The sequence below is a fragment of the Erinaceus europaeus genome, chromosome 8 (genome assembly GCF_950295315.1).
Source record: "Erinaceus europaeus chromosome 8, mEriEur2.1, whole genome shotgun sequence".
NCBI lineage: Eukaryota > Metazoa > Chordata > Mammalia > Eulipotyphla > Erinaceidae > Erinaceus > Erinaceus europaeus.
In genome coordinates, this window is record NC_080169.1 from 34484750 (window position 1) to 34501286 (window position 16537).

The 16537-nt window shown below is 37.3% G+C and overlaps 1 protein-coding gene across 8 annotated transcripts in view; it reads right to left on the reverse strand.

The window, feature by feature from the left end:
• HDAC9 (histone deacetylase 9) overlaps positions 1 to 16537 on the reverse strand; it is a 1141821-nt gene that overhangs the window by 1017584 nt on the left and 107700 nt on the right. For all 8 annotated transcript variants that reach the window (XM_060196121.1, XM_060196126.1, XM_060196123.1 and 5 more), the window contains one exon: positions 8038 to 8157. In XM_060196121.1, coding sequence (XP_060052104.1) covers positions 8038 to 8062 — 25 coding nt within the window. In that variant the 5' untranslated portion in view covers positions 8063 to 8157. The remainder of the gene's footprint in view (positions 1 to 8037; positions 8158 to 16537) is intronic.

Below are 16537 nucleotides of genomic sequence, written 5' to 3' on the forward strand. Positions count from 1 at the left end.
AAGACCTGCACAATAGAGACTAAATACAATTCACTAAGCGCCCCCCCCCAAATTGCTACTCCCTCCTATTTTCAACAGCACTTTCTTTTTTTTAGAAGGAAAACTGAGTTATAACTTAACTCATGCAGGGGGGGGGGGGTAAAAACTGCCTACAATGAGAATATATTGGCTGCTTGCTTTATAGAGTCTCAAAATGAGGAACATTTGGTGCTACTAAACAAATAAAAGAAGACTCCTGTGTTTTTCAAAGCTAGGATGAAGTGCATTATGCAGAATGTTCTCTAGTACTTCCCTCCAGGACTACTGCATACACTTTAGGGGAGTGCTCTAAGAATATATACATTCTTAACCCCAGGGTTATCTCTGGGGCTCCCTGACTACACTAGGAATCCACTGCTCCTAGAGGCCATTTTTCCCATTTTGTTGTCCTTGTTGTTGCTGTTGTTATTGTTGTTGTTGTATAGGACAAAGAGAAATCAAGAGAGGCTGAGAAGACAGAGAGGGGGAGAGAGATAAATACCTGCAGATGTACCTGCAGATAAATACACTGCTTGTGAAGCAACTCCCCCTGCAGGTAGGAAGCCAGGGGCTCAAACTGGGATCTTTAGGAGGGTCCTAGTGCTTTATGCCATGTAAGCTTAACCCATTGTGCTACTCCCCAGGCCCTGAGAATATGTAGTTTTAACAAAATCTCCAGCTGAACTTTTATTCCGTTACATGTTTGGAAAGTTTAGATGTCATTAGCCCTATAGTTCTTCTGATAAAACCTGATAAAAATTAAATTACTGAAACGGAGACCCCAAATCTTCATCTGCAATATTCTTGTCTATAGGTTCATGATTAGTCAACAATTTGTTCTGCTTTACATCTTAACTCTTTTTCAGCCAACTCTTTTTTCAGCCACCATGTTCCAGATGATACCATGATGCCAACCTGACTTCCTTAGGCAGAGGACCCCACCAATGAGTCCTGGAGCCTTGCCTCCCCAGATCCCTACCCAACTAGGGAAAGAGAGAGACAGGCTAGGAGTATGGATCCAGCTGCCAATGCCCATGTTCAGTGCAGAAGCAATTACAGAAGTCAGACCTTCCACTTTTTGTATCCTACAATGATCGTGGGTCCATATCCCCCAGAGGAATAAAGAATAGGAAAGCTATCAAGGGAGGGTATTGGATACAGAGTTCTGGGGGTGGGCATTGTGTGGAAATATACCCCTCATATCCTATAGTCTTGTCAGTATTTCCATTTTACAAATAAAAAAAGAAAGAAAAGAAACTTGTAGAGAAAGATTAAAAAAATTAAATCATCAGAACTCACATCCATATGACACTAAAGAAGAATTCATTTCTATTCCTGTAATTACTATAATGTTTAGCACAGTTGAACAGATCAAAACTATTTATGCTTCTGTATCTCCTATTAAAAATGCTTTCCACAAATGTAGAAATAATACTTAATACATTGTCTCCTTAATGAATAACACACTGTTTGACAAAAAGAGATGCTTACTATGTTTTGAATAAATGCCTATCTCAAAGGCAGCAGTTAGCTGCCAATCTTACTCAGTCTTCTTTATATTAAGGTTCTCCAGTGTTCAGAAGCAATACTCAAGAGTTCTAAGTTAGACCATAATGGGAGAAGCAAGATAACAATAAAAAGCAGTGAAATCTATACTAAAAAATCATCACTTATTGTTTGCCTGAATACATGATCAAGACAGTGATATTTAGTACTCATTGCAAAATATCAATGGAGAACTTACTGAAACTGGTATCAATGTATGTGGAAAGTAAGAATTCACAGTATTTCAGAGTCAATTCTAAAGGCAAACATAAATACATTGTTTGAAATACTTATCGGAGAATTTCTAGAATAACTAGATTCAGTCTATTACATTTCTGGTACACAATAACTTCTTAGAGCTCTCTGAGGAAAAAAAATAAATGGATGGTGAATGTATAAGACCAATTTAACCCTCTTTTCAAACAGTTTAAAAAAAAAAAGGAAAAAAATGGTCTAAGAAAAGCATTATTTCCTAAATCAAATGACTGGGTTATTTCTTAATAGTAGATCACATATGGTACCATAAAATACAGTATACTAGTAGTAGCAAAGGAAGGTTGTTTTTTGTTTTTTACGTTTATAACCAGGACATTTTCTTTAGGTAGTGTGCATTTCATGCATTTTCTATTTGTATTTGCAACAAACAGAAAAAAATTCTACCTGGCCCATTTACTATCGTTTCCCCTCATTTCATATTTTACTCATAACAACTTCCCAAACAGAACTGATTAAAACCTCTCTGTAACATGGCGCAAAGTGCAAGGAATGGTGTGAGGATCCAGGTTCAAGCCCCCGGCTCCCAACCTGCAGGGAGTCGCTTCACAGGTGGCGAAGCAAGTCTGCAGGTGTCTATCTTTATCTTCCCCTGTCTTCCCCTCCCCTTTCCATTTCTCTCTGTCCTATCCAACAATGACGACATCAATAGCAATAATAACTACAACAATAAAAACAAGGGCAACAAAAAGGAAATAGATAAATATTTTTAAAAAACCTCTGTATAATGCGGTTCTCAATATGCAGAAATATTTTTAAAAAGGTGAACAAAAAATTTATTTGAGCTTCTCTAAGTGGTTATTTCATTTATCATCCACTCTTTGTCTTTCTCCTAACAATTATCATGGGTGCCAAGAACAACACTGAAACTATAGGCCCAAAGAATATTTTAGTATTATAAAATATATAATCTTAGGAGTGAAACAGAACATGTGTCAAATATCACCAGTTATGAGTCAGTGTCAGGAATACAAAGAATTAATCAAATCATTGCAACAATCACAGACAAAGAAATTGAAACCGTTATTAAGAACCTCCCCAACAACAAAAGTCCTGGACCAGATGGCTTCACAAATGAATTGTACAAAACTTTCAGGAAACAGTTAGTACCCATACTTCTTAAGCTTTTCCATAAGAGTGAAGAAACAGGAATACTCCCTTCCACCTTCTATGAAGCCAACATCACCCTGATACCAAAAGCTGATAGGGACAGAACAAAAAAGGAAAACTACAGAACAATATCTCTGATGAATATAGATGCCAAAATATTAAACAAGATCTTGGCCAACCAGATACAGCAACAAATCAAAAAGATTGTTCATCACGACCAAGTGGGATTCATCCCAGGAATTCAAGGCTGGTTCAACATCCATAAGTCAATCAATGTCATTCACCACATCAATAAAAGCAAAGCCAAAAACCACACGATTATCTCAGTAGATTCAGAGAAAGCCTTTGACAAGATCCAACACCCATTCATGCTCAAAACTCTACAAAAAATGGGAATAGATGGGAAATTCCTCAAGATAGTGGAATCTATATATAGCAAACCTACAGCCAACATCATACTCAATGGACAGAAGCTGAAAGCATTCCCCCTCAGATCAGGGACTAGACAGGGCTGTCCACTGTCACTGTTACTCTTCAACATAGTATTGGAAGTTCTTGCCATAGCAATCAGGCAAGAGAAAGGAATCAAAGGAATACAGATTGGAAGGGAAGAAGTCAAGCTCTCACTATTTGCAGATGATATGATAGTATACATAGAAAAACCTAAAGAATCCAGCAGAAAACTACTGGAAGTTATTAGGCAATATAGCAAGGTGTCAGGCTACAAAATCAATGTATATAAATCAGTGGCATTTCTTTATGCAAACACTAAATCTGAAGAAGAAGACATCCAGAAATCACTCCCATTTACTGTTTCAGCAAAATAAATCAAATACCTAGGAATAAAGTTGACAAAAGAAGTGAAAGACTTGTATGCTGAAAACTATGAGTCGCTACTCAAGGAAATAGAAACTGATACCAAGAAATGGAAAGATATCCCATGCTCGTGGATTGGAAGAATAAATATCATCAAAATGAATATTATCCCCAGAGCCATATACAAATTTAATGCAATACACATCAAAGTTTCACCAGGCTTCTTTAAGAGAATAGAACAAACACTACAATCATTTATCTGGAACATGAAAACACCTAGAATTAATAAAACATTCTTAAGGAAAAGAAACAGAAATGGAGGCATCACACTCCCAGACCTTAAACTATATTATAAAGCCATCATCATCAAAACAGCATGGTACTGGAACAAAAACAGGCACACAGACCAGTGGAACAGAATTGAAAGCCCAGAAATAAATCCCCACACCTATGGACATCTAATCTTTGATAAGGGGGCCCAAAGGATTAAATGGAAAAAGGAGGCTCTCTTCAATAAATAGTGCTGGGAAAACTGGGTTGTAACATACAGAAGAATGAAATTGAACCACTTTATTTCACCAGAAACAAAAATCAACTTCAAATGGATCAAAGAACTAGATGTCAGACCAGAAACAATCAAATACTTAGAGGAAAACATTGGTAAAACAGTTTCCCACCTACACCTCAAGGACATCTTTCATGAATCAAACCCAACTGCAAGGAAGACTAAAGCAGAAACAAACCAATGGGACTACATCAAATTGAAAAGCTTCTGCACATCCAAAGAAACTATTAAACAAACAAAGAGACCCCTCACAGAATGGGAGAAGATTTTCACATGCTAAACATCAGACAAGAAACTAATCACCAAAATATATAAAGAGCTCAGCAAACTTAGCACCAAAAAAGCAAATGACCCCATCCAAAAATAGGCAAAGGATATGAACAAAACATTCACTACAGAAGAGATCCAAAAGGCTAACAAACATATGAAAAACTGTTCTAGGTCATGATTGTCAGAGAAATGCAAATTAAGACAACACTAAGATAACACTTCACTCCTGTAAGAATGGCATACATCAAAAAAGACAGCAGCAACAAATGCTGGAGAGGTTGTGGGGAAAGAGGAACCTTTTTACATTGCTGGTGGGAATGTAAATTGGTACAGCCTCTGTGGAGAGCAGTCTGGAAAACTCTCAGAAGGCTAGACATGGACCTTCCATATGATCCAGTAATTCCCCTCCTGGGGTTATACCCCAAGGACTCCAACCAAAAAGAGGTGTGTATTCCTATGTTCATAGCAATACAATTCATAATAGCTAAAACCTAGAAGCAACCCAGATGCCCAACAACAGATGAGTGGCTGAGAAAGCTGTGGTATATATACACAATGGAATACTATACAGCTATCAAAAACAATGAACCCACCTTCTCTGACCCATCTTGGACAGAGCTAGAAGGAATTATGTTAAGTGAGCTAAGTCAGAAAGATAAAGATGAGTATGGGATGATCCCACTCATCAACAGAAGTTGAGTATGAAGATCTGAAAGGGAAACTAAAAGCAGGACCTGACCAAATTGTAAGTAGGGCATCAAAGTAAAAACCCTGTGGTGAGGGGTAGACATGCAGCTTCCTGGGCCAGTGGGAGGTGGGAGTGGGTGGGAGGGATGGGTCACAGTCTTTTGGTGGTGGGAATGGTGTTTATGTACACTCCTAGTAAAATGTAGTCATATAAATCACTAGTTAATTAATACGAGAGGGGGGAAATTAATTGTATGTCTCGAAGTTTTTCAAAACGCTAACTGAATCTTTTCAATATATAGGCTGTGTAACTGATATGCAGACTCTCTCAGAAGCCTAGACCAAGTAGATCAGAAGCAACCAATAGCACAGCTAAATACAAGATACTGGGTACTGTACAGCAAACCCTAACAAAAGGACTTTTCAAAGTTAACCCAATTATCAATTAATGTGATGATAACATTAACTATCGATTGTCTTTGTGAACCCTAAGATAGCAGGAACCTCACATCTCCACTATAAAGCCTCTACTTCCCCCAGTTCTGGAACCCTTGGATAGGGCCCACTTTCCCATATGCTCTCCCAATCCATATCAAATAATTTTCCATCTGCCGATCACAACCTAACCAACGCAACGATGGCCACCTCAACATGCTTCACTTCAGACTGTGTCCAGAGACTTCACGTGTGGAATGACAACCCTTCAGCTTCATTACTCGGGTGAGACCTTTCCTTTCACAGTATACTCTAATTCCATCTCAGGTGGTTCACTTTCTAACAAAGTCCCATAACCTAGATATACACCAGTTTCTGTGAGAGAGAGCATATGTTCACACGTATCCGTAAACTACTGCAAAATATATACCTGAAAGCAGAAGTACACTAGAGTTTGCAGTGAGTATACCCCTAACACTTCCTCTCCACTATTCCAAGCTTTGGGTCCATGATTGCTCAACAATTTGTTTGGCTTCGCATGTTAACTCTCTTTTCAGTCACCAGGTTCCAGATGTCATCAGGATGCCAGCCAGGCTTCCCTAGACTGAAGATCCCACCAATGTGTCCTGGAGCTCCGCTTCTCCAGAGACCCACCCTACTAGGGAAAGAGAGAGGCAGACTGGGAGTATGGACCGACCAGTCAATGCCCATGTTCAGCAGGGAAGCAATTACAGAGGCCAGACCTTCTACCTTCTGCAACCCACAATGACCCTGGGTCCATGCTCCCAGAGGGATAGAGAATGGGAAAGCTATCAGGGGAGGGGGTGGGATATGGAGATTGGGTGGTGGGAATTGTGTAGAATTGTACCCCTCCTACCCTATGGTTTTGTTAATTAATCCTTTCTTAAATAAAAATTAATTAATTAATTTTAAAAAAGAATTAATCAAATCATTTGGTCTTAGTTTATGTTTCTTTTTTAAATCATCCAACTTATTTATTAAATGCATTCACATACAAGAACTCTAAAAATTGTTATTGCAGCAAGTTATCACCCTAAGTATAAAATACACACACACACACACACACACACACACACACACACTTTCTCTATATGCATCTTGAAGTCCACTGGTTTTAAAAGTAAATTCCTCAGGTAGCAGTAATATCAACTAGGGAAACTTGTAAAATTACAATTCTTAGGGCACACCACAGAACTACTAAATAAAAAAAAACTATTGGAATGGGACTGGTATTTAATAATGTTAACATATTAACCTATGTTAAAATTTGAGAACCACTAGAGAATAAGGACTCAGATATATGAGACTAGTTAGCTCTTCATCAGTTTATTCAGAAAACGATGTCAGTTATAAATCATGACTGTGATTATAGCATCTAGAATATCTTTACTATATCATTTGCAAACCATAATCACAACTATAAAGTCCAATTATTTCCAGATACAAATTCAATATGCAAAATAGCTTTCCCATATGCAATATGCAATTTCCCAATATGCAATGTGGTCGTGTGTTAAGGAAAATGAGACAATGGAATTCCAGAGCAGTTAATCTGGGAGTAATACTTCATAAAGTGAAAATCTTGGCAAAATATTTCCCTGTATAAACACTTACTATAATATTAAATAAGTTTTAATCACACAGAAGTTGAGTAAATCAAGGCTAGAAATAAATATTCCTATAATGATCCAAGTAGAAAATTATTTTAAATTATTTTATGATTATCACATGATATCTAACCCTCTCCCAAAGACGGTTTGTGCCAAAAGTGATACCCTGGTCCTGGAGGAATGGGTGTTGGCTGTGCTGATTACAACACTACATGACCCACATATTATACTGGAGGAAGAAGGTTCTAAGATTAAAACTAAGTCTATATGTAGGGTACAGGAGTGGCAGCAGAAGGGTGGGGAGGAAAAATACTCTTCCTGTGTATCAAAGAGATAAAGGAGGATGAATCTACAAACTGACTTTCAAAGCTCCTTGAAACAACTCAAAAGTATACAGTATAATATGTCAGTAAGACTATTAACTGCCTATATCATATTAAATAAATATTTATAACTTTGTAAAATTCAACCCAGAAGTTACATTGGAAGCAGAAGACTTGTGCTCAAAACACAATGTCAGTAAAATAATTTGCCCAAAGAAATAACTATAGAGCACAACATACATTATTATGCTGTCTTTGTCAGAGTAAAGAAAAAAAAAAACTTTCAGAATATGAATAGTTGGCTTAAAGCAACGACTGTCTTCATAAAAATATCATTAATGGTTTAAACAGTGAACAGACTGACCAGGCTGTACTGGCGAACTCATCATGAGAATCAGGAAAAGGACCGATGGGCTAAGGTGCAGATTCACAGCCTTTCTTCAACAGGCAATGTTGTTCAGTGAGTGGTTGGCAGAGAAGAAACCTAGAAGGTAAAAAAATATATATATGGGATATGACAAAGGAAAAGACAACAAACTGGTCTTGAAATCCCAAGACTGGGTCTTTGAAGTACTCACAGAATTCTTCCTACATCTTAAGTTTTCATTTATAAAAGAGCAAATTTGGGGGCTGGGTGGTAGTGCAGTGGGTTAAGTGCACATAGGGCAAAGCACAAGGACTGGAGTAAGGATCCCTGTTCCAGTTCCAGAGTTCCCACCTGCAGGGGGCTCACTTCATGGGCGGTGAAGCAGGTCTACAGTTGTCTTTCTCTCCCTCTATCTCTTCCCCTACTCTCTCGATTTATCTCTGTACTATCTGACAACAGCAATGGCAACAACAAGAGCAACAAAAGGGAAAAAAGGCACACAAGAGCATGCAGGGAATACCCCCAACACTTCATCTGCACTATTACAGACTTTAGGTCCATGATTGTTCAACAATTTGTTTGGCTTTGTATGTTAACTCTCTTTTCAGCCACCAGGTTCCAGATGCCAGGGAGATGCTGACCAGACTTCCCTGGACAGACAACCCCATCAATATGTCCTGGAGCCCCGCTTCCCCAGGGCCCCACCCTACTAGGGAAAGAGAGAGGCAGACTGGGAGTATGGATTGACCAGTTAACGCCCATGTTCAGCTGGGAAGCAATTACAGAAGCCAGACCTTCCACCCTCTGCAACCCACAAGGACCCTGGATCCATACTCCCAGAGAGATAGAGAATGGGAAGGCTATCAGGGGAGGGGGTGGGATGTGGAGATTGGGTGGTGGGAATTGTGTGGAAATGTACCCCTCTTATTCTATGGTTTTGTTAATGTCTCATTTCTTAAATAAAAAATTTTAAAAATTTTAAAAAGGCTTCCAGGAGCAGTGGATTCATATTCGTAGTACAGGCATTGAGCCCCAGCAATAACTCTGAAGGGAAAAAAAAATCATAAATTTAACAAGATTTTTTTTTAACTTGAAACAGAAAAACTGTGAATATGAAAATAAAATAATACAGCTCCCCTGTAAGTGGGGAGCTGGGGGCTCAAACCCAGATTCTTATGCTAGTCCGTGAGCTCTATGCCATATGAGCTTAACCTGCTATATTACTGCCTGCCCCCCCCCAGTATTTTTAACAGTTATTATCAAAGAGTTCTAGGGATGGGACTAGACAATATATATGTATAAATGAACTTTAAAAAAGGGGCAAATAGGCCATAAATATGAGTGACAGAAAACTCCCATTATAGTTTCCATCTCTTCTTCAAGCCTTTTGGAATCTTGTTCCAGACAAAAGCAATTATATCCTTATTTCCACTAAAACTGACATAACAGGATGGACTTAGTAAAAGGAATTTAAGGGACTTTCTGCTTTATATTTCAATATATTCTCACTAATAGTTCAGCAAAGGAAAGGCAATTGGAAGGGCATTTTCCTAGTTTACTGGAATGTCAAAGTCAAAAAAAAAAAAGAAAAGAAAAGAAGAGGAAGAAGCAGCTTTTAAAGCTACACTTAATGAGTTTCTTACTAAAATAGTAATTGCACTATTTTTATAGAATGCTCTAACTCTGAGAATTGTATATCTCTTTATCTTAGGAATCCAACATATTTATTGTGACTTGTTGTTCCATCAGTATTTTGAAAGTGTTATTACTATTTTTGCCCAAACTTATAAAGAAGGATATAAATACATATCTCCTTTGAAGTACTACATAGCATCATTGAGGATACCTATAGTACTTAAAAACAGTTATGTAGAGTCGTCAATCTTGTCAGACCAGCTCTCATCACATCTTCCATACTAGATATATATTAAGATTTAATAACAGTAAGATGTATGTTTTTATAAATCTCACTAAAAATCATGCTGGTGTGCTTATTTGTGTTTATTTAATAAACATTACTTAGAGAATCTTAAATTACTTACTGATGCAGAAATAGTATCTCTATAAAAGTTATGCAATAAATTAAAACCAGAGAACTTTGGATTTCTATATCAACAAACAGACAGTCTAAGATTTTTAAATAAAAAAGATATCATGGCCATATATTAGAGTAATAACATCATTTTCATAATTCTCTATAAGTATTAAGTTATTTTTACACATATTATTTTCAAAACATCTTCATTAAATACTTATAACTTTCAACCCCTCTTTATAGGTGAGAAAATTGAGAATTTTATAATCAAAAGTTAATAAAGCAAAATCAAGGTTAAAATTTGAAATTACAAACTAAAATTAATGTGTTGACTTTGAGATTTTCATCATCTGTTTTACATTCCTGAGACAGCTTTTATTTTAAATTAAGAAAGAATAGGAAAGCTATTAGGGGAGGGAATGGGATACAGAGTTTTCTGGTAGTGGGAATTCTGTGGAGTTGTACCCCTCTTATACTACGGTTTTTGTCAGTGTTTCCCTTTTATAAATAAAAGCTTTTAAAAAATTTAAAAAAAGAAATATGATGAAATGCTCAGGGGCTAGGGAGACAGCATGATGGTTCTGCAAAAGGACTTTCATGCCTGAAGCTCTTAGGTCCCAGGTTCAATCCCCAGTACCACTGTAGGTCAGAGCTGAGCTGTGCTCTGGTCTTTCTCTGTATCTCTCTCTCATAAAAGTAATTAAAAAAAAAAAAAGGAAAAAAAACAAGAGAGAGAAAGAATAACAAAAATCAAGGGACAGGAAACCTTAACAGAATATAAGTGAAACAAAATGGAAAGGTGACCTCGATGAGAGACATCTTTAACTGTTGTTTGTTGTTTTGTTTTGTTTTGTTTTTAATGTGCTTTGGGAGGGGGACCTAGGGGAGGGGCAAAGTATTAGATAGAAAACTGAGAGATGTTACACTTGTACCAACTACTATATTTTATTGTCAACTGTAAACCATTAATCCCCCCCAATAAAAAAAAAATAAGAAAAGTAAGTTTAAAAAAATGTTCTTCGGGGACTGCGTGGTGGTGGATCTAGTGGAATGCAAATGTTGCATGACCACCTGGTGTTCAAGCCCCTAGTTCTCATGAGCTGGCTGGGGGTTGAGGGGGTGGGCGAAGCTTGACTAACAGTGGAGCAGTATCTCCACTGTGCTACAAATATCTCTCCTTCTCTCTCTCTTAACCCCCTCCCCGCACCTCTCACTCTCTAGCAAAAGAAAAAAAAAAAAGTATGGCTACCAGAGCAATGAAGTCTTCATATAAGAACAGAGCTTAGTCACAACTCTGATGGCCATAAAACAAAACAAAACACAAAGTTTGTAATCTACAGTGTTAATGTCTGTACAACTGATACAACGCCCTTTAATAAATAACTTCTACTAGGTTACAAGATGATACTAGACACAAATGTTTGCCACTTGTCCTGAAAACTAAAAGTGAAAAAGATACTTCTATTTCCAAATACTTCAGCAGCTTGTATTTCCACAAACATCAGCACAGTAACTATCCATGACATGTTGGTTTATGACTAATAATCATTGTGTTTTTCATTTATAGCTCTAAGTCTCAATTGAAAAGTGAACCATTGATAGGCATATGAATTTGGTTTTTAAAATATCATAATAAAACATCTTTTGAAAATTTAAACTATCATCTTTGCTATTCAACCTTACTAATAACTACCTAATCATGGCATATTCTTCCAACATTATGAAAGTCTTGTTATCTGAATAGTTGTAAAGAAAGGTTAATATGCATTTCTGTGATGAGTCACTAATTTCCATTTATCACATTCCCATTTCCAATGAGACACATTAAATCACAGTTATCACCACAAGTATTGCTACATAAATAAAATACAGTCATTTGATCCTACAATCTTCCAAGAATATCCTCCATGCAAATGTGTGTCATTTGTGAGTGCATGCATGAACAGGTGGGTACCTCAGAGGATACATCAGCTTCCATTTTCTTGTTGTCATCAGAAATCAAGATTATGCCCTCTGGTTTTTTTACCTTTTAGTAATAATATTTATATAAAAATTTATATAAGGTAAGTTTTCATTGCTTGGAAAAGACACATTGAGGCCAGTGGGACTCTATCAATGAGGATGGGCAGTTTATTTTTTCCCCTGATAATTACCTTCAATCTCATATTTTATAAACGTGTTCTCACTGCCAGAGACAGAAAAAAATTCTCCTTTTTCATACCTGATGTAATTTTAAGTACCAGGGGTTATTTTTTTGTTTGTTTTTGTTTTGTTGCATTGTTTTTAACTTATAGGATTGCAGGGTATAATACCACACCACATCCACCACAAAGTTCTATGGTTCACCACCACCACCACCACCACTACCGCCCACTTGCAAAAGAAAACCACCATAGTGGGAAGATTTAAGAGTGAGACTTCTTCATCCAAGTGGGCTGAAAAGAAACAGATTATTTTCTTAGAATGGAGAAGCTCTCCCCAAGTATATCAGTCATTTTTTTTTCTTTCTTTTTTTTTTTTGTTAAAATTTATTTATTTGAAGAACAGAGAGAAACTTAGAGAAGGGAGTGGTAACAGAAAGGGAGAGAAAGAGATACTTGCAGAACTGCTTAACTTCTCGTAAAACTTCCCCTCTGCAGGTGGAGTCTGGGGGCTTGAACCTGGGTCCTTGTGCATGATATTGTGTACTTTTCCTATATAATATGCTTTGCTTTCTCTTTTCCTTGTTCGTGAGAAACATTCCGCAAAAGATACAATTGCTTCTTCTCCATCTGTAAGCTCAAATTCTATATAGGTATGTTCAAATGAGAATTCTCAAACAACTACATAGAATAAAAGGTGAACTTCCCAGTTTATGTTCCCATAGTCTCATTCCATACCTATAATAACTACCCTTCTGTTAGATAGCTATAACATTCCTTATGTTAGTGGAGTGCAGGTGTTCACCATGAATCTATGCTACTCAATTCAGGGATTATAACATATTGATCTCAGTATCCCCAGACCTAACCCAAAGTCTGGTAATTGCTAGAATACAATAAATTATTGGTTATTGTGTCAGAAAAAGAAAGAGCAAAAAAATTCGTAATTGCTTAACTTTGTTGCAGAATCAATTGTTCAATTTGCTTCTACAATGTTCTGAATGGTTACAATATTGTGCTTTGATTTGGATTACAGAAATAAAGAAAATGACTCTCTTGGCTGACATCTAAAGAACAGACCCGGGACTTCTAGAAGCGAGGATATGGCATAGCAGCAGCAGCTGTGTTCCTCTCCTCTCCTCTCCCAGGTCACTAGGAATACCAAAGGAGACCACCTGGGACCACAAAAAGACACTACTAGAACGACTTCAGAAATCCACCAAGCCACTGATAAGTGCAAACATGTGTGGCTGATAAAGAGCGAGGAGCCGAGGGGGAGATTCAGTGGCTGGTAATAGTCCAGCAGTTTACCAGTTGAGACACCGCCTCCAACCTATTTCACCAAAAAAAACACGGCTGAAGGGAGGAGAGGACTCTCCTGAGACTCACCAAATGCGACTATAAGTCTCCATTGCTACTACCCTCATAAGCTGGAGCAGCGGCAGGGAGGCTCTGTACGGAAACCAGGGCACAGAGAACTAACCAGGAAACTCAGGAGAAGATCTATACCTCTGTGGCCTAGTGGTGGGGGCTTCAAAAGACTCTGCATAACCACTGGGTTATCTCTGCCCCACCTGGCTTTATCTCTTCCTCAGGAGTGAGGGATTAAGCTAAGAAGCCTACTTATAGTTTAAAAGCCCTCAGGCTCCCAAAGCCTACAGGGAAGAAAAAGAACAAAAGAGGATTTTAAACCACTGAGCTCCAAATCAGGGATTAAAATAATATTGAAACAACTATCAATTTCCAGAACCATGAACCCTTAAATTACCTTACTTAAACACAAGTCAATCCAGGAAAAGTGATCAGTAATTTGAAAAGTACTGAGAGAGGGACCTCATAACATAATATATAGAATGGTTAAACCAACAAGAAGAAATATTGGAGAAATGAACCAGGAAAAGAGTCCACTAAAAGCCCCCCAAAGGTTGAAGCACAAAATAATAAGGTCAATATCCAAACACTAGTTAAGGAAATAATCACAGGAGTGAGTAAAAAGTTTGAAAGAATTGTCATCAGAAATGGAGAAACAACAAATGAGACTCTGGAAGAAAACACTAATTATCTCAAAGTTATTAGAGAGCTGAAAGCTTAAATAGCTGAGTTAAGAACACTACCTATGTGTGAGACTTGGGTGTTAAAGTGCCTCACTATTATTGTATTATTATTGATGTATTTTTGAAGTCTTTGAGTAGGTGCTTGATTTACTTAGATGGTCCCTCATTGGGTGCATAGATGTTAATAATTGTTAAGTCTTCTTGGCTGATTGATCCTCTAATCATTATGTAATGACCTTACCTATCTTTTATTACTTTATTTAATTTAAAATCTATTGTGTCAGAGATGAGAATGGCTGTTCCTGCCTTTTTTTGTGGTCCATTACCTTGTATGATAGTTTTCCATCCTTTCACTTTAAGTCTGTGTTTATCTTGTTGGGTCAAGTGAGATTCTTGCAAGCAGCATATGGTTGGGTTGTGTTATCTGATCCATCCACCCACTCTGTGCCTTTTGATGGGTGAGTTTAAGCCATTAACATTTACTGATATTATGGAATTTAATGTATTATAGTGCCATTATTCAACAATTTTTATTTGCTCTGATATACTGCAAATATTATAATGATGTTCTTGTTTATAAGAGGTCTTTTAGAACCTCTTTCAGGGCAGGCTTGGTGATGGTTGCCTCCTTAAACTGTTGTTTGTCTAAGAAGGTTTTGATCCCTCTATCTAGTTTGAATGAAAGTCTAGCAGGATATATTATCCTTGGTTGAAACCCTTTTTCATTCAGGGCTCGATAGATATCTTGCCATTCTCTTCTGGATTTTAGAGTTTGAGTGGAAAAGTCTGCTGATAGTCAGGTTTTCCCCTGTATGTGACATTTTGTTTTTCTCTTGCAACCTTTAGGATCCATCTTTATCCTTATTTTTCATTGTAACTATGATGTGTCTTGGTGTTTTCAAGTCTGGGTTCATTCTGTTTAGGACTCTGTGGGCCTCTTGAACATTAATGTCCTTTCTGTTGTTCAGGTCTGGAGAGTTTTCTTCTATAATTTCCTCTAGAATATTTACTTCCCCTTCCTCTCTTTTCCTCTGGCAGGCCAATTATATGAATGTTACTCCTTCTGAGATCATCCCATAGTTCTCTGTTGTTGTTTTCAGAGTCTCTCAATCTCTCTCTCTTTTTTAAATATTTTATTTATTTATTCCCTTTTGTTGCCCTTGTTGTTTTATTGTTGTAGTTATTATTGTTGTCATAGTTCTGGATAGGACAGAGAGAAATGGAGAGAGGAGGGGAAAACAGAGGGGGGAGAGAAAGATAGACACCTGCAGACCTGCTTCACCACTTGTGAAGTGACTCCCCTGCAGGTGGGGAGGCAGGGCTCAAACTGGGATCCTTATGCCGATCCTTGTGCTTTGCACCACCTGCACTTAACCTGCTGTGCTACAGCCCGACTCCCACTCTCTCAATCTCTTTTTGAGCTGTTTTACCTCTTTCTTAGTTTTCTCTAGCTCATCCTCTGTCTAACTAATTCTGTTTTCTGCTTCTGTTAGTCTGCTTTCCCTTTCCTCAGTTTCTTTCTTCAGTTCAGCTATTTCAGCTTTCAATTATCTAATTGTCTCAAGGTAGTTAGTATTTTCCTTGAGGGTCTCATCTATTGTTTCCCTAATTATGCTAGCCCTTTCCTCCAAAGTTGTTTTCATTTCTGTTATTAATAAGTTTATTATTTCTTGCATACTTTTCTTATCTATGGTTACTTCTGGCTGATTTGTAGCTTTCAGGGCTCTTGTCTTCATTCATTGTAGTAGCAGTTTTATTTGCTCTTGATCTACCCACTTTTTTATTAACATGTTTCTTATTTTTATGTTCAGTTGTTCCTCAGTTGATGTGTTTTGAGTATAAGTCAATCTATACTAAATACCTTTATGACAAATGCAATCACCACCCTGAGAAATTACAATAGTAACTGAAGCAAGAATTGAAGCAGTTTCACCAATACCATATTACCCAACAATGTCTCCAGTTCAAGAAAAAATAGCAACCAAATCCAAATGAAAAAGAAAGAGAAAGGAAAAAAGGGATAGCAGGAATAGATAATTATGCAAATCTACTGTCCACTGTAAATTCTCAGGGTAGCAAGACGAGAAAGGGAAGTAGAGCAGAGACACGCAAAGGGAGTCTACTCTGAGTCAGATTTATTCCCTAAAATAATTCACAAATGTGTATTAGTGAATTCAGAAAGCAGAAGAAGGAGGAAGGAAGAAAGGAAGATGGGGGAAAAAGAGAGAAAAGAAAAAAGAAAAGAAAAAAACATTAAACAAAAAAGA